This window comes from Equus caballus, chromosome 2 (genome assembly GCF_041296265.1).
Source record: "Equus caballus isolate H_3958 breed thoroughbred chromosome 2, TB-T2T, whole genome shotgun sequence".
Classification (NCBI taxonomy): Eukaryota; Metazoa; Chordata; class Mammalia; order Perissodactyla; family Equidae; genus Equus; species Equus caballus.
Window position 1 is genome coordinate 13,466,103 of NC_091685.1, and position 19,345 is coordinate 13,485,447.

The following is a 19,345-nucleotide window of genomic DNA, read 5'->3' on the forward strand; positions in this document are numbered from 1 at the left end:
CTCCAAATATATTTTCCCAATGTAAAACCGGAAAACTTGTTTTCTCACTTTCTTTTTTTTCTTTTACCCTCAAAACAAGTTTATTTGGGATTAGCCAAAAGAATTGTAATTCAAGATATACATGTTATGGCAACCATAGGCAAATCTCTTTTCTCACTTTCTTTAAGACATCTTCTGATGAACAAAAGTTCTGAATTTACCAAAAATTTAAAAGTACTTTTTGTGTCTTGTTAAAGAACTCCTTTCCTACTGCAAATTCTTAACAATATTAACATATTTTTTCCATTAAGAATTTTAAAGTTGTATACTTGAGACATAATTCCTTGATGCAGTTAGGATTGTGTTTTGTGCATGGTGTGAGGTCGACATCCAGTTTAATCTTTTTTTCTCCTGTGGATGACCCTTTTTCCTAGCTCCAATTATTAAATAGGCCCTCCTGTCTTCACCGATCTGCCATGTCAACTCTACCATGTTCTCAAGTTTCATACATGCTTGAGTCTGTTTCTGGGTTCTGTTTTATTCCATTGGTCAATTTGTCTATTCCTGTGACAGTATTAAAATTAAATCATAATTAGTATAGATTTATTATAAGTCCCAGTATCAGATAGGGCAAGTCTCTTCTCCTTGCTCTTCTTTTTCAGAAGTGTCCTGGCTATTTTTGGCCCTGTACTCTTCCATGTGCATTCTTAGAATCAACTTATCAAGTTTCATGAATACGTGTTAAAATTTTTATTGGAATTGCATTCAATCTATAGACCATTTTGTAAAGAATTAACTTTTACATTATTAAGTCTTCTTTTTTTAGAAAACAAGATTTTTTTTCTTCTTCTTCTCCCCAAAGACCCCCATTACATAGTTGCATATTCCAGTTTCAGGTCCTTCTGGTTGTGCTATGTGGGACGCCACCTCAGCATGGCCAGATTAGCAGTGCCATGTCTATGCCCGGGATCCAAACTGGTGAAACCCTGGGCCGCTGAAGCAGAGCGCACAAACTTAACCACTTGGCCATGTGGCCGGCCCCTTATTAAGTCTTTCTATCCATTAATACGGTACATCTTTACATTTAGTTAGGCCTTCTTTAATGTCTCTTAATGAAGTTTTGTAGTGTTTTCTGAGAGATGTCTCACACTCTAGTTTCATTTAGTTCTAGGTACTTGATGTTTTCTGATACTGTTGCAATTGGTATCTTCTTTTTAATTGTGTTTTCTAATTTATTTGTTGATATATAGAAATACGCTTGACTTTTGTATGTAAATCTTAGGTTCAGCTACCTTGCCAAACTCTCCTATTATTTCTAACAACTTATCTGTAGATTCTTTGGGAGTTTTTCTGTAAACATTCAAACATTCTGCAAATACAGTTTTGTGTTTCCATCTTTCTAGCCTTTATGTTTCTAATTTCTTTTTCTTGCCTCATTGTGCTGGCCAGGACTTCTAATGCATGTATGTATATATATATGTATATATATATATACACACACATATATATGCGTATAGTAATAGTAATTAGCACTCTTTTCTCATTCCTGTTTTTAAAAGGAATATTTTCAACATCTCTCATTTAAAATAATGTTTACTACAGGTTTTTGTACATACTTGTTATGAGGTTGATGAAGTCTCTTCCAGGCCTAATTGGTGGACTTTTTTTATAATAAGTATATTAGTTTTATCAAACATTTTTTCTGCATCCCTTCCAGTAATCATATGACTTTTTACTTTTATCTATGTTGTGGCATATTACAGAATATCCTGTCTTTTTAAAGCTGAATAATAATCTCTTGTATGTATATACTACATTTTGCTTATCCATTAGTCTTCCAGTGGACTTGAGTTGCTTCCACATTTTAACTGTTATGAATAATCCTGCTATGAACATGTGTATACAGATATCTCTTCAAGACCCTGCTTTCAATTCTTTTGAGTGTATACCTAGAAGTGGGGTTGCTGGATCATATGGTAATTGTTTTTAATTTTTTAATTAAAACCACCATACTGTTTTCCACAATGACTGTGCCATTTTACATTCTACACCTTACCTCTTGACAGGAGGAGCTGCAACAAATTTGTAATGCTTTTAAATCTGCTATATGTACTGTTAGTTTTGATTTGCTGATATTTTATTAAGGATCCTTGTATTTATATAATAAATGAGTATGACTGTAATTTTCCTTTCTCATAATATCTTTGTCTGGTTTTGGCATCAGGATCATGCTGGCCTCATAAAATTATGAGTTGGAATTCCAGACTCCAAACATAATACCTGTCACAGGGAGGTACACAAATATATGTATCAGTTGAATGAATGAATGGATAAGTAAATGGCTGTAGAAGAGACAGAAGGGTCAGGCAGAGAAGTAGAATATAACTAGGAAAAAATGTAGATAGTTGATTATGACAGAATTTTTTTAAATGAAAGTTCATAGTTTCAACTGCTTTCTTAACCTTATTTGTGGAACCTTTCTTTTAGGATGGACATTCTAATGTTACCTGTTCTGCTCCCACAGCAGAATTCACTTTGTTAAAGCAGAACAGAAAGAAACCTTTCCAAGTTTCTATAATTTGTATCATATTCTGCGGTCCCAGTTACTATGGTAGCTACAAAGAAGCAAATACAAGGAGGGCGGCCTGAGAGTGAGGGGAATGTAACTAAAGTGCAACATAGCTTAAAAATTGCCTTTTGGAAATTATTGCTCCCAGGACATTTGTAATTCAAGGTTTTTGTGGGCCTAAGGACTTGGATAGGGTAAGCACTCCAAATTATATCCAAAAATAACATCTCTGTGTTTCTTTTTAAAATGTTGGCTCATAGTCAGGCCTTTGCAGACTTTGTTATGTTCTCAAGTTTCCATGTAATAGATGAGTTGATATATGTCAAAGCTGCTGTGTGGCATTTGAAATTCTCTGTAAAACTTACTTTGGTTTTATTAAGGGTAAATTGATATTATGTACCCTTCCTTCTTTGGAGTTCACTAGTCTTGGTTATTGAAAAAAACAACATGTAACTTTTTATGATAGCTTCTGCCTCTTCAGATTCAAACACTGCTTATGATAAGATGACCAGAGGCCATCTGAAGGATGTGCTTTCAAGCCCCTGAGCTAAACACATTATACACTTGAGTAATACGTTTGGTTGTAGGTATACAAGCAGCAGCAGCAGCCAACAGTGAAGCATGTTCAGTTACATCGAAGCCGTTGTCTGTCAGTAGGAGACAGAGAAATTCATCTTTAGAGATTTCATTTTTCCTAGCGCTCAACCTGCAGTTTCTCCTTTTCAAAGAAGTATTAAATCGTTGCTTTGTTTGGTTGTTGTAAGGATCAAATGAGAGCATGTATTTTGTTTACTTTTTTAAATTTGAACATTTAATAGCACTATTTTAGTTAATAGCACTATTATAAGAGCTTTACAAATATTAACTCATTTAGTCCTCATAACAAGCCTGTGAGGTAGGCACTGTTATTATCTCCATTTTTTACAGATGAAACTGAGAAACAGAGAGGTTTAGTATTTTGCTCAAAGGCAGACAGTTAGTAAGTGGAATTCATACCCAGGTGGTATAGTGTCAGAGGCTCTCAATCACTATGCTATCCTGCCTCTATGTGAAAAAGCTTAGATAGATACATTACAGATGTTAGTAGCAAATCTTATTGTGTGCAACACTATACTAGATGTTATGGGAGACAAAAGGATCATAAGCCTGCCTTTGAAAAGTTTATAATCTGGTTGGGGGAAAGAAATATAACACAGAAAACAGCAATAATATGGCAGCTTGTAAGACCATTATCTGTCAGAGAACTCTCCATATCTAGTAAAAATGCCACTTATTTTCTTTGAATGTTCCCATACACAGCATAAAATCTAGTGCATAGTAAACATATAGTTAATGTTGGTTAAATGTGAATGTCCGTAAATTATGTTATTCCCATTTTCACAGTGAGTAGACCTAGGTTATTATTTGCAGAGAAAGAATTCCTTGTACTTAGGAAATTTCTGTGCCATGCGTAGCTTGTAGTTTATCCACTTAGCTGGCTAAGCAGTAGTATCTCAACTGCCCCTCTTTTTGTTTTTAACTTTTTATTTTTAATTTTTGTTTATTTATTTTTGACAAATAAATTATATATATTTAAGGTGTACAGTGTGATGTTTTAATATATGTAGACAATGTGAAATGATTACCACAACCAAACTAATTGACATATTCATCACCTCTGTAACTTTTTATTTTTAAAATAATTTGACATTTACAAAATGGTTACCAAAATAGTACAAAACACTCATATATCCTTTACCCAGATTCCCCATATGTTAACATTTGCTCTGTCATTCTCTCTCATTCTCTCATATATGTTCAATATATAATATGTATATGCAATATATTATATATATACTTATTATTTTTCTGAGCTGTTTGAGAATAAATTGCAGATGTGATTCCCTTTACCTTTAAATATATCAATGTGTATCTTCCCCCCGCCACCCTCTTGCCCAAAAGGGCAGTCTCAAAATAGGAAATTACATTGGTACAATACTTTAATCTACAGACCTTATTCAAACTTCACCAGTTAACCTAATGGTATCCTTTAAAGCAATACAAAACATTTTGACTGCCCATGTTGTAAACATTATGGTGAGTACGTACTACATAACACTCAATCCTGTATTTGGTTCCAAGAGCAATGTGAGCAGGTGCCCTATCCCCTGACTTAGTCATGCAAGCGAGGCAACTGGCTCTATTTGATTTTCCTTCTTTTGTATGATTCAGTGGAGCAGCGTGACTTCATTGGAGTGGACAGCACGGGAAAGAGGCTGCTCTTCATGGCTAATGAAGCAGACTTGGATGAAGAGCTGGTCATTAAGGGATCCATCCTGCAGAAGTAAGCCCTAGGGTTTTGGGGGGTTTTGGCAATTCTCCTGTCTTAAAACAAAATAAAACCACCCAGTGGATGGGAAAGAGAAGATGAAAACTAGATTATACTGTGTGAAACTGACAAAAATATGTGACTGTTTCCCCATGAGAGAGGATGAAGGCTTTTCTTTACCGCACGAGCTTAGTTTTTCCCCATGTCTTTTCTTGCCAAGGTAGAGTCAAATTCTGCATAGGAGTGAGACAAAGCAGCTGTGGGGAGAATTGTCTTTCTGCCAGTGTTATAGAACTTCCTTTTTTTTAAATTGTGGTAAACATACAACATAAAATTTACTATCTTAACCATTTTTAAGTGTACAGGTCAGTAGTGTTAGGTATATTCACATTGTTGTGAAACAGATCTCCAGAACTTCTTCATCTTGCAAATCTGAAGCTCTGTATCCATTAAACAGCACCTCTCCTTTGTCCCCTATCCACAGCCCTTGGTAACCACCATTTGACTTTCTGTTTCTCTGAATTTGGCTACTTTAGATATCTCATCTAAGTGGAATCATACAGAATTTATCTTTTGTCACTGGCTTATTTCACTTAGTATAGTGTCCTCAAGTTTCATCCGTGTTGCAGCATGTGTCGGAGTTTCCTTCCCTTTTGAGGCTGCATAATATTCCATTGTGTGTATATATCACGTTTTTTTGTCTGTTCGTCTGTCAATGGACATTTGGGTTGCTTCTACCTCTTGGCTGTTGTGGAAAATGCTGCAGTGAACGTGAGTGTGCAAGTATTCCTTTGAGATCCTGCTTTGAGTTCTTCTGGATATATACCCAAAAGTGGGATTGCTGGATCACATGATAGTTCTATTTTTAATTATTTAAGGAACCTCCATACTGTTTTCTCTTGTGGTTGCACATTTTACAATCCCACCAACAGTGTACAAGGGTTCCAGTTTTTCCACATCCTTACCCACACTTGTTATTTTCTATTTTGGTAGTAGCCTTCTTAATGGCTACACATAGGCAACTCCTTCATGATGTGGAATGAAACAAGAATATTTAACAGAATCTCAGGAAGGAGAAATAGTCTATCAAAGACTCTACAGTACCTTAGCTGTATTTCCTATACCGCTTCCATCCCTCACAATCACATCATTCCCTGACGCCGTAGAACAGTACATAGAATACAGAATAACCAGCACCCACATGGTAGCTGGTCTCAGATACAGGAGGATGAGAGACAGGAATTCATCTAAGTCAAAACAAGCATGAAGAAGATTAAAAGAATCCCCATGTCAACTGTTCAAACATATAGCACACAAAATGAAAGCAAGAAAATGCCCTGCAAAAGACAAAAACCCCGTCCCCAAAAAAATGTAACTCAATGAATAGTAAGTTATAAGTCCCTTACAACTATACAACAACTCTACAACTATAAAACAACTCATTATAATGTGAATTTAATGAATAAGAGTTCAGTGATGGGATGAAAGAACAACAAAATGAGATAAAAGATGATATTATAGAACTAAGGAAATAGATTGAAGACCAAATTACTTAATTACAGAATTAATTAATAAATTTTAAAAGAACGAAGAACAGAGTAGACACCACTGAAAATCAAATTATTGACATAGAGGAAAGGTTTGTGATATTCAGTGATTTAGATGAAAAAGAAAATAGTTAAAAATTAGAATTTAATAAAAATAAAAGACAGAGATGATTCAGTATACTTAATGTCTCTGAAATAGAAAACTGAACCTGTAACCAAAAGATGTATTCAAAGATATCAGGACTTCTTGGTAAGGTAATTTCGTTTAAGGATTTTAATATAAAGATATAAGGACTGGGTAAATATGATGATTTCTGAAACCCACTAAAACTACAGTAAAGGGATTTTAGAAAAGTGTAAATCTAGAAGGCTAAAGAAAATGAAAAAGGAAACAGCAACAACAAAAGTTTGGAAGCAGGACAATTTAGCATACCTGAGAAAGCTGAATGCTAAGCCAGAAGTGAAGAAAGCTGAGATGCAAACTCATTTGCACTACAAAACTCTTCAAAGAGTCAAGATTCTGCAGCACCAGGTGCATCTAGAAGTGAGGATAAAAATAAGATTACTTGAAAGTTTGTCCAAAACGTAGTTAGGTCCTCAGAATCTCTCCCTTAAACCTAACCACTGTAACAAGAGACTGGAGATTTATTCTCAGAAGAGGGTAAAATAGAAGATTTCTGGATTGGCGCACCAGGCATAGATGAGGTTGGAGGTACCATACAGAAAATGGGGATTAAGCGAATCCATGTTCTAAGGTCCTCAGCTTCCTCTCCCACTAAGTTCCTAAAATAGTAGCAGCCAGGCTTGCACCTGTGTAGCAAGGACATTAGAGACAGTCCAAGAGGAAAGACCTAATGATACAGTCATCAGGGAGTTCCTGACAGATAACCCACCCCTTTGGCCATCCTATATTGAATTTCAAAGTTGACAAAGCACACCACATGTTCAGTGCTCCCAGTCACTCTTAAAGTTGGAAAAAAACAAGGATTACCAGATCTAGAGGCTGATGCGGGGTCGGTGAGCCGAGGAGTCGAAAGAAAGATTTCTTAGACTCTCAAGATCTGGCAGGAGTGCTCTTTTATTTAGAGAATACTGTGGAATAGCATGGGGACAGGACCCATGGGCAGGCAGAGCTGGTGCGTGGGGACAAGACCCACGGGCAGTCAGAGCTCCTGCTGCTGCCCCGAGTTGAGGGTTAGGGCTAAATTTAAGGCATAGGTATGTGAGTCATCTCTTTACGAAGACAAAGGAAAGAACATGAAAAAAAGTTAAAATGGTATCAGTGCAGGTGGGGTCTGGTCATTGGGTGATCCCATGACTTTTAGACAAGAATCAAATCGGATTAAGTAAAGGTTAGAAAGGTTAGACGCCACCACCCTAAACCAGTTACATGAGATTGCCAGACAGCAACCAACTTAAGTTCTTGCCTTCCCCATTAAGAGTTTCTAGGGATAAGGTCATCTCTCCTCTTCTTCCTGGTACAGAGAGGGAGGCACGTTTTACAGGTAGAGATTTACCTTACAAGTGTAAATGTGTCCCAACAAGGGCAAGTTCCATTCCCCAGAGCCTCCTTCCCTGTCCCAGCCCATCAAAAGCAATCAGCCCCAAACAATCCCGATACCAAAGAGACATATCCTGGGGTGGCCAATTTCAGGTCCCTACAAGGTCATCCCCCCTTCCTTCACAAACGCAAATGTCTCAAAAGGGCAAGCAAAATTCCAGTCCTCGGAGCCTGCTTCTCATCTGCAGTTTTAAAAGTAACCAGCCTAAAAATCCTCATCATAAACCGTTTTAAAATTAAGCAGCCTAAAAATCCTCATCAGAGGCCAGAACAAATAAACAGAAAAACAACAGCAAATTAACAAAAAAAAATCAGCTTGAAAGAAACAGATTATGCAGACAGAAGAAAACTTCAAAAAAGGTTACATTACTCAGACTTATTATTAATATTTGAGTATCTGAGTGCCACCATTCTAGGAGCTAGAGATACAGCAGTGAACAAAACACACCAAAATCCTTGCCTTCGTTGAGAGATGAGAGAATATTGCATTCATGAATCCAAAAGCATAATGCTATTTTTTTTTCTTCTTCTCCCGAAAGCTCCCCAGTATGTAGTGGTATACTCTAGTTGTGAGTGCCTCTGGTTGTGCTACGTGGGACACCACCTCAGCATGGCCTGACAAGCGGTGCCATGTCCGTGCCCAGGATCTGAACCGGCGAAACCCCAGGCCGCCAAAGCGGAGCATGCAAACCCAACCACTCAGCCACAGGGCTTGCCCTCATAATGCTATATTTAAAGATTTTATTTTTTCCTTTTTCTCCCCAAAGCCCCCCAGTACATAGTTGTATGTTCTTCGTTGTGGGTCGTTCTAGTTGTGGCAGGTGGGATGCTGCCTCAGCGTGGCTTGATGAGCAGTGCCGTGTCCGTGCCCAGGATTAGAACCAACGAAACACTGGGCCGCCTGCAGCGGAGCACACGAACTTAACCACTCAGCCACGAGGCCAGCCCCAATGCTGTATTTTAAAAAGAAGTATTTAGAAAACAAGAAAGTACTGATACTAAGATGAAAAATTCAATAGAAAGGTTGGAAAGAATTTTTTGAAAAATTTTTCAGAAAGCACAATAAAACAACAAATTGATGGGACTGGCCCCATGGCCTAGTGGTTAAGTTTGGTGCACTCTGCCTTGGTGGTGTAGGGGAGGAAGACATATCCTCTGTCCCCTGGGTCCTCTGGCTGGGCTATGAATTAAATTCACATGAGACAGAATAATAACAAGAAATAACCCAGGAAAACTGAGCAACTCGTCAAAATGCCAGAGGCTGTTACCTTAGATACTATCTTCAGCTAAAGACAAAGGAGGATATTAGGGGTGTGGGGAGTCAGTTATGGGAGATTACCAGAAAAGCACAGTAAACAAGAGTAAGGTTATTATGCAGATTAAATTCTTGTCTTCCACATTGATAAGAGTTTCTGGAAATAAGGTCATCCCGCCTTCTTCCTGGTACAGAGAGGGAAACATCTTTACAAGTGGAGATTTCCATTACAAATGTAAATGTCTTTTACAAAGGGTAACTTCTACTTGGTTTTCAGAGCTTTTCCCACGTCTGCAGTTTTTAAAAGAAACCAGCCCAAAATAATCCTTACGCCAAAGAGACACATTTTGGGGTGGCCAATTCTGATCCCCCACAGCGGCCTGTGTTTGGTTCCAGGGCATGGACCTATACCACTTGTTGGTGGCCATGTTGTGGCAGCAACTCACATACAACACAGAGGAAGACTGGCACAGGTGTTAGCTCAAGGTGAATCTTCCTCAGCAAAACAACAACAACAAAAACCTCACAAATTGATGGAAAATAGAGAAATGATAAGAAAATTAAAGGAGCATCCAAGGAGATCCAATATTTGAATATTAGGAATTCCGGAAAGAGAAAACAGAGAAAATGAAGGGGGAAGAAATCATCAGTGAAATGATACAAAAACATTTTTCAGAATGAAAGGAGCTGAGTTTCTATACTGAAAGGAAACAGTGCCCAGCAAAATGCATGAAAAGAAATAGACCAAGGTTGTCATTGTGAAATGTTATAACTCTGATGACAAAGAGAACGTCCTACAAGCTTCCAGAGAGAAGGGGGGATATCATATATAAAGGAATTAAAATAGCTTTGAACATCTTAACAGCAACACTAGAAACTATAAAACAATGGAAGAATGCTTTCAAAATTCTTAAATCTGTATCTAGTCAAACTATCATTCAAGTGTGAGAGTAGAATAAGAACTTTTCAGACATTTGCATTCAAGGCATCTGTTTCAGAAAGCTGCTAGAGGATATATAACACCAAAACCCTGGTATAAACTAAGAAAAAGAAAGACAAAGGATTTAGGAAAAAGAATCCCTAGGATGATGATGAATAGAGATTCCAGGATAACACCTGTGTACCCAATATAGAAGGCAACCAGACCAGACAGGAGTAAATCAAAAAGTTTTGGGAACAATTTTTTAAAGATAATCCTGTTTCTTCTGATGAAAATGACAGAATACTTGATGTGTCTCAACATTTTGAGAGGAGTTTTGAGCACTTGGTGGTTAGTTTGGGGTTGAATTATTGTTGAGTATCTAGAAAACTAAGAAATGAGAATACAGTAATACCAAGGCAGACAACAAAAATGTGCAGGAGAAACATTAATTATCAATTACTGAATGGCTCAGCTGTAACTAATGTTTATATACGCATAATAATCATATGTAATCATTGACTCAATCTAGCCAAAATCATGATATAATTACTTTAAAGATTTTATTTTTCCTTTTTCTCCCAAAGCCCCAAGGTACATAGTTGTGTATTTTTAGTTGTGGGTCCTTCTAGTTGTGGCATGTGGGATGCTGCCTCAGCATGGTCAATGAGCAGTGCTGTGTCGGCGCCCAGGATCCGAACTGGTGAAACCCTGAGCCGCCGAAGCGGAGTGCGTGAACTTAACCACTCAGCCATGGGGCTGGCCCCGTAATTACTTTAAAATGATGGGAAGGAGGGTTACTGTGTTGGAGGCATGAGGGAAGTAAAGTGAGATAAACTTCCTCTTTCATAGTAAATAGTACCGAAAGCTGAAGTCATAGTAACTTAAACATTGATTATTGAGCTAACCCAAATAAAGAAACAATTATATTGGGAAAGTAGAAGGTACAGGAAGTTCAGGTGTATGTACTGGGGGCAGGGCTAGTGATGAAAGAAAGCTAAATCCTCCTCTTCCATTGTGGGAAATCAACAGGTAATGTCTGAAGTGGAAAACCCAAGAAATATCAATATAAGAATATTATTAGAAATATAGATATAAATACTAAATGGATCTGCTAAAAAAATTGGAAGCAGGTGCTCCTGGGGAACAGAAAATAGAGAGGATAGGGACCAGAGGACTGAAAGTTTTCCTTGTAAGCCTTGAGAAACTACATACCTCTTTACATGCATATATAACTTCAATTTTAATTTTTTAAATTAAAAACGATAGAATACAATAAAATTTCCTGAATCAAGTAAAAATCTGCAAGTTTTGAAAGTATAGTGTGTTCTTGGAAAAAAAATTCTCAATAGTGAAGGCAGTCAAGAATTGTATAAAAATAAAGAATTTAAGGGCTGGCCCAATAATGTAGTGGTTAAGTTTGCTTACTCCGCTTTGGCAGGTTCAGATCCCGGGCATGGACCTAGCACTGCTCCTCAAGCCACACTGTGGTGGCATCCCATGTAAAATAGAGAAAAATTGGCAACAGATGTTAGCTCAGGGCCAATCTTCCTCACAAAGTAAATGTAAATAAATAAATAAGTAAGTAAGTAAGTAATAGAGAAGCCATGATAGTCATAAATAAATGGGATATTTCTTTAAAAAGCAGAAAACTAAAACATTTATGCTGAGATAGTAACAGTAAATTAATTCTGGAAAGTGGAAGTATGGATGATTATTTTTTTAGTTGTACTTTTCTGTATTTAAAATTTCCCCAATTTAAAAAGTGTTAAAAACAAGCAAAACCCCACGTATACTATCATGGAGATTAAGAAGCCTAAGGACCAAAAGAGAGCAGGATTCAGGGTGGTGTTATTTCTAAGGATACAGTGCAGTGGGTGAAGACATTTCTTTTTTTTTTTTTTTTTTGAGGAAGATTAGCCCTGAGCTAACTGCTGCCAATCCTTCTCTTTTTTGTTGAGGAAGCCTGGCCTTGAGCTAACATCTGTGCCCATCTTCCTCTACTTTATATATGGGACGCCTGCCACAACATGGCTTGACATGCGACACCATGTCCGCACCCAGGATCCGGGCCGGCGAACCCTGAGCCGCTGAAGCGGAACATGTGAACTTGACCGATGCGCCACCGGGCCAGCCCCGTTGAAGACATTTCTGTATTTGACTTTGCTCTTGCATTTGAGAAATGGCCTTCCCTGGTTTGGTAGCCATGGCGTAGATTTCTGCTGGGGAGTATTCCAGCTGGGGAGAGTCTTTGCGCTTGCTGAATGAAGCCGGGTTACTCAGAACACTTTCTGCAGTGGACATAGCTAATGGCTTTTGTTGGATTATTCATTTCTTACCCAATTGCAAAAGCAGACCTAACTGAACTCTAAACATTTCTATTCTGTTTAATTTTTCTGATAGTTTTAAAGATATGTTTACAGATTCTGATACATCTCTCCTGAAGAGGTGGAGCTTAATTCCCCTCTCCTTAAGTGTGAACTGGATTTACTGACTTGCTTCTAGTGAATAGAATATAGCGGAAGTTATGGGCTATCACTTCCAAAATTAGGTTATAAAAAGACTGCAGCTTTTGTCTTTGGTACCCACTCATGCTCTCTTGCTCTGTCTTGAATCACTTACTCTAGGGAAGTCAGCTGCTATGTCATGACACAGCTCTAGGAAAAGGGAAGCTAGCTGCCATGAGGACGTTCAGGCAGGTTATAGAGAAGCCCACGTGGTGAGGAACTGAGGCCTGCCAGCAACCATATGAGTGAGCTTGGAAGCAGATTTTCTGAGACCTGTCAACAGCCATGTTGAAAACACATCCTTGTCAACTTGAGCCTTGAGATGACTGTAGCTCCAGCCAATAGCTTGACTGCAGCCTCATGAGAGAACCTGAGTCAGAACCACCAAGCCAAACCACTCCTCAATTCCAGAGGCTGTGAGATAATAAATGTTTGTTATTTTAAGCCTCTGAGTTTGAGGTAATTTGTTATACTACTATAGATGACCCATAAAATTCTAAATCTCTAGGCTTTGAATCCATCGTTTTTAGAAACAATGAAATTGAAAGACATCTTAGGGGAAAAAAAATGTGTTCATATACCACATTTCCTTTCCTTTCAGCCTCAATTTGCTCCCCACCTTTCCTTCAAGTAGGGAAAGTCATGTGGCTATATGTGGGATGCATCCTGCCTCAGCTGGATGCATTTGCTGGGATCTTAGACAAACAGCTCAATCCAAAACATTAAGACAATGAACAGTCATCCTGTGGTCTGATAAACTTCAAGGGCTTTTCTTGTTTAAATATTGGCAATAAATAGTCCCATAGTTTTTCTTTCTCGTGTTCCTAGAGAGAGGGAGGCCTGGATTAGAATAAATTTCTGAGAAAAGGAGCTACCTCTTGATCCACGGTGTCCACTGCTACGGTGCTATAGGATAGACACAGAGATACACTGTCTGGGTCCCCCTTCAAGGAAAGACTTGCTACTTAGCTCCAGGGAGTGTAGTCAGCAGCCAGCCTCTGGCTGCCACCAACTTCAGAATCTACCTCATCTGTAAAGAGCCACATCCCCTGAGGTCATGCCCTTGCTGGGAGCTGCCTGCATCCCATTACTGATTGAGGGAGGGTGTAAAGGCCTGGCCACTCTGACCGGAAATACTTGCTCCGGAACTCCCTACTGGGTTGGCTGGGGCTTTATAGAACCTGCATCTCAGTTCAGTTTTTCCTCTGCCCAATCTTGCTTCCTCCCCTTCCTTTCACAGGTGTTGATCTCTAATAAACATCTTGCACCCCAAATTCTGTCTCAGCATCACTTCTGGAGAATCCAACCTTCAACCCATGGTAACACGGTTTTCCTTGTGACTTGCCATTGCCTGGGAAAGAAAATTTTCTCATCCTTCGAGTGATTGTAGAATTAAACTGTCTGGACGATTAAGTTGTTTTCTTCCTCTGAAAGCACATCTGTTACATTGGCCTCTGCATGTATAAAACTATGATGAATGTTATCAAATAATGTTTGTGCCTCTTAAAACTCCTGACTAAACATGTACCAAAAAATGTATATTGGTTCAATCAGAGTCTTGCCAGCCTCACACTACTGTAAGCATCGATTTCTTGTCTGTCCTTCTCACAAGAAATAGTTCTCAGCCCTGGGGAGCGTTTTAAAAAATTCTGATGCCTGAGGCCCACCGCTAGAGATTCCTATTTAATTGGCCTGGCACAGGATGGGTGTTTTTTTTTTATTATTTTGGTTTATTTGGTTTTAATGCTCATTGCAAATCTTTCACATGCTTACTTTTTTTTTTAAAGATTGGCACCTGAGCTAACATCTGTTGCAATCTTTTCTTTCTTCTTCTTCTCCCCAAAGCCCACCAGTACATAATTGCATATTCTAGTTGTAAGTCCTTCTGGTTGTGGCATGTGGGACGCCACCTCAGCATGGCTTAATGAGCAATGCTAGGTCTGCACCCAGGATCCCACCCAGCGAAACCCTGGGCCGCCGAAGTGGAGCGCGCAAACTTAACCACTCAGCCACAGGGCCGGCCCCCAGGACGGGCATTTTTAAACATCTCCTTGAGTGATTCTAATTACCTAGGTTGAAAACCACTGTGCTAGACACTCCTGTTCAACTTACCAGAGGTTGTGGACCAGTAGTGCTGCTCTATAAATATTTGATAAAGGGACAATCATTTGGTCTATCAGAATCTAAAGAAATTTTCCAGCTCCCTGGGAGTAAATGGAAGCAGTAATGAAAGTGGATCTGGCACCTGAAACTGCTGCTTGGCACTCTGATTCTCATTCTCCTGGGATGTAGCTGGGTACACAGGGGAAGGAGAGAACTCCAGCTAGTGTAGGCAACATCTAGCCAACACCATAGACATGTCTGTAGTACCAAATAAACCCTGGAGTACTCAAATGGCAGCGCACTAGATTTGTGGTGTCACAGTCAGGCCTAATTATATGGTTGACAGTTGAACACTCAGGGCTAAGTAATTCTGGAGAATTAAATGACATATCAGTTAAAAAGTACTTAGCTAACTATTTGTCTCCCTCTTATAAGGACCCTTGTAATTACACTGGGTCCACCAGGATAATCTAGGATAAGCTACCCATCCCAAGATTCTTCATCACATCTGCAAAGTCCTTTTTGCCATATAAGAACATATTCACAGGCCCAGGGGTGAGGCTGTGGACATCTTTGAGGGGCCGTTATTCTGACTCCCATAGTCCTCTTACTTTTTTTTTTTTTTTTTATTTAAAGATTTTATTTTTTCCTTTTTCTCCCCAAAGCCCCCCGGTACATAGTTGTGTATTCTTCGTTGTGGGTTCTTCTAGTTGTGGCATGTGGGACGCTGCCTCAGCGTGGTCTGATGAGCAGTGCCATGTCCGCGCCCAGGATTCGAACCAACGAAACACTGGGCCGCCTGCAGCGGAGCGCGCGAACTTAACCACTCGGCCACGGGGCCAGCCCCGCCTCTTACTTTTTTAACATGGTTTTCAATAGCTATATAATCATCTGTCATATGAATATATACCATCATTTATTTAACCACATCCACTATTGTTGGGCAGTTAGATTGTTTCTAATTATCTGGCACTCGATTTTTTTTAAGTTGGGTTTATTAAGGCATCATTTACATACAGTAAAATTTACTCTTTGTAGTACAGTTGTCCCTCAGTATCCTCAGGGGATTGGTTCCAGGACCCCTGCAGATACCAAATTACCTACTGTGGATGCTCAGGTCACTTATATAAAATGGCATAGTGTTTGCATGTAACCTAGGCACATCCTCCCATATACTTTAAATCATCTGTAGATTTCTTATAATACCTAATACAATGTAAATGCTATGTAAATAATTGTTATACTGTATTGTTTAGGGAATAATGACAAGGGAAAAAAGTCTGTACATGTTCAGTATAGACACAACTATCATAGGCCTTTCTGTCCGAGGTTGGTTGAATTCATGAGTACAGAACCTGCGGATATGGAGGACCAACTGTATACAGTTCTGTGTATTTGGGAAAAATAGGTGCAAATACCTCATGTGTCTGTGGTTCCTAGGATGGTATCCTGTCATGCTAGCTCACACTTAACCTTTAGAAATTTAGCTGAATTCTCCTTACCTACTTGTCTTTCTTCCATACAGTACCATAGGTGAGCCAGTGTTGATGTCTTATCTGTCCTTGGAGGCTCTTGTCTTTTCTTGGATTTCTGGCTACTTGGTTGCTCTGTGATGAGTTAATGAAAAGTTATGATTTTGTAGATTACTCAGTTTTTTCTTGTTGTTAGCATGAGAGCAACTCTCTTTCCAGCTTTATAAAGTCCTAGATGTAAGATGGAATTCCTAGCTTTTGATTTTCCTTTTTTTATAGAACAGCTTTATTGACATATAATCCACACAACATGCAATTCACCCATTTAAAGTATACAATTCAGTGGTTTTTAATATAGTCACAGAAATAGGCGACCATTGCTACAATCAATTTTTAGAGCATTTTTTACTACCCCTAAAAGAAACCTAGCACCCATTAAGTCACTCCCTATTTCTCCCCAATCCTCCCCTCCCACCCTAAGCAACCACTAATTTACTGTCTGTATATATTTGCCTATTCTGGACATTTCGTATAAATGTAATCATACAATATGTGGCCCTTTGTGACTCGCTTCTTTCATTTAGCCTATTTTTTAAAATTTTTACTTATTTTATGAGGAAGATTGGCTCTGGGCTAACATCTGTTGGCAATCTTCCTGTTTTTGCTTGAGGAAGATTGCCACTGAGCTAACATCTGTGCCAGTCTTCCTCTATTTTGTGTGGGATGCCGCTACAATGTGGCTTGACCAGTGGTGCTAGGTCTGCGCCCAGGATCCAAACCTGCGAACCCTGAGCACCAAAGCAGAGCACTTGAACTTAACCGCTGCGCCCCCAGGTTGGCCCCCTCATTTAGCATAATGTTTTGAAGGTTATCTATGTTGTAGCTTATGTCAGTATTTCATTCCTTTTTATTGTTGAATAATATTTCGTGATATGGATATATCACATTTGGGTTATCCATTATTTATTGGTTGATGTTGGCACTTGATTTAAGATCTTTTTTCTACCAATGAATCATTTAGGGTTTCATTATCTAGAATTTTGAAGGATCTCTAAAAGAGCATAAAGCACACTTATTTCCTCAGACGATTCTATGCATATTAGAGAGACATGACCAACACTATAAAAGAGAAAAGTAGATACACACCATGCACTTGTTGGATTGAGTTAGAAAAAAACTACATAAATATTTCAGGCTTTTAGGCTTTTTAAAAATTATAGTTCTTACAATAAGTGGGAAAATTTGTTTGTTACCAAATTTGAGTAGATGGTTGATTTGGGAGGTAGTGATAAGTCAGTGGAATCATTTAATTTCACATTATCTTTTAATGTTGTTGCTTGAGTTTGGGGCTGCAAGCAAACTCTGAAGTTCTCAAGAGAGGTGTTCATAAATTCAAATCATATTTGTTATCCTCATAAACTCTGGAAAAGATATTGAGTTCTTGATATCTCTGATGTCAGAGGGCTGTAGGATCAACTGCCATTTCATATCAGAACAACATTCCCTATATTCTTGTGGTTGCAACCTGAGTGCTGTCAAAATAAAGCTCTTTCCCAAGTATGAAGTCAAGCCTCATGGTTGCTAGGGCTCTCTCCTTTCACTTAACGTGATCATGGCCATCAGAGAGAGCCTGCTTCTCCCAGGACATCAGGAAAGGGTGAGGAGGAGGAGGAGGAGAAGAGAAGGAGGAGGATGGTGATAGCAGCTATCATTTTTTGAATTTTATGCCAAGAATTGTGTGAAAGGCTTTTTACAATAACCCTACAAAGTAGATACTATTATGTGCCATTTTACAGATGAGGAAATTGAATGCAGATTTAGTTAGAAATAAGAAATCTCAGTAAATATTTGTTGAATGAATGAGTGGGAAATCACCTACTGACCAGTTGTGATAAAGGGTCTATAATCTAGGGCTTTGGCACTTTGTGGTGAATGTTGGGGTATAGAACAAAGATGGGCAGACTTTTTCTATAAAAGGCCAATAGTAAATATTTTAGACTTTGTAGACCGTATGATCTTTGTTGCATTTATTTAACTCTGCTGTTACAGCACAGAAGCTTCCATAGGTATGTAACAAATGAACATGACTGTGTTCCAATAAAACACAATCTTTATCTACAAAAACAGGCAGCAGGGCCATCCAGCTGGCAGGCTGTAGTTTACCAGCCCCACTGGAGTTCTTTTTTTTCCCTCCATAAAGAGTATCTATATGGGACCTTGTTAACACAGCTTGTTTCTTACAGCAGTCAGGATATAGCTGACTAGATCTGGAATTCTTTCTATGAAGAAAGAAGTGAAAGGTTTGTTACAGGTTTTTTTTTCTAAATCCATTTGTCAAAATCAAATTTTAGGAAATTCAGAGGGAGTTTCTTTATATTTTAGAAGAGATTACCATAAGATGGAATTAAATAATCTTTCTTAATGTGTTGAAAATATCTAATTTGTAGTAGATATTTTAGAATCATAGACTGCCAAGAAGGGCATTTAGTCTAGTCCCCTATATTTCAGATAACGATGCTGAAAGCCAGAGGAAGAAGGGTTTGTTCCATATCATTCATCTAATTAGGGACAGAGCTGGGCCTTTTCCGTTAGTTTATGCTTTTCTACTTTTCAGGAACACATTGTTCAATTGGCAAATGTTTATCAAGTTTCCTCCTCTCATCACACCACTGTTTTGGTATTTAAGGGGATCCTTGAGGCAAGAGACTATCTCAAAGAGTTCATTAGCCTCAGTGGAAGATAAGATCATGCATATAAAATGTTGACAAACAATATCAAACAGTACCAGATACTGAACAGCTATGGCCAACAGTGTTCTAAGAATTCAGAGGCGGTTTCAATACCTAGGGACTGAGGTGGTCAGAAAAATATAATAGCATAATTTGGCCTTGAAGGATGGATTTGGATCAGATATGGAAAGGAAAATGGGAAGCTGAATCCTGTGTGGGGAGAATGTTGTGAGCAAAGATGTGGAGGCAAGGTGTGCAAGACTTGTTTAGGAACTGTTTGGCCCAAATGGAAGATCCTTGTTGGGGAGCACTAGAAGATAGGACTGAGAAATTAGGTTCATACAAAAATAGAGGGCCTTGAATATTGGAGAATTATTAGACTTTTTGAGGAGGGAA

At 38.6% G+C, this 19,345-nt stretch overlaps 1 protein-coding gene across 2 annotated transcripts in view; it reads left to right on the forward strand.

Annotated features, from left to right (window-relative positions):
- Positions 1-19,345, forward strand: part of EIF2B3 (eukaryotic translation initiation factor 2B subunit gamma) — a 128,492-nt gene that overhangs the window by 50,059 nt on the left and 59,088 nt on the right. For both annotated transcript variants that reach the window (XM_005607107.4, XM_070260079.1), the window contains exon 5: positions 4,760-4,871. In XM_005607107.4, the coding sequence (XP_005607164.1) occupies positions 4,760-4,871 (112 nt within the window). The remainder of the gene's footprint in view (positions 1-4,759; positions 4,872-19,345) is intronic.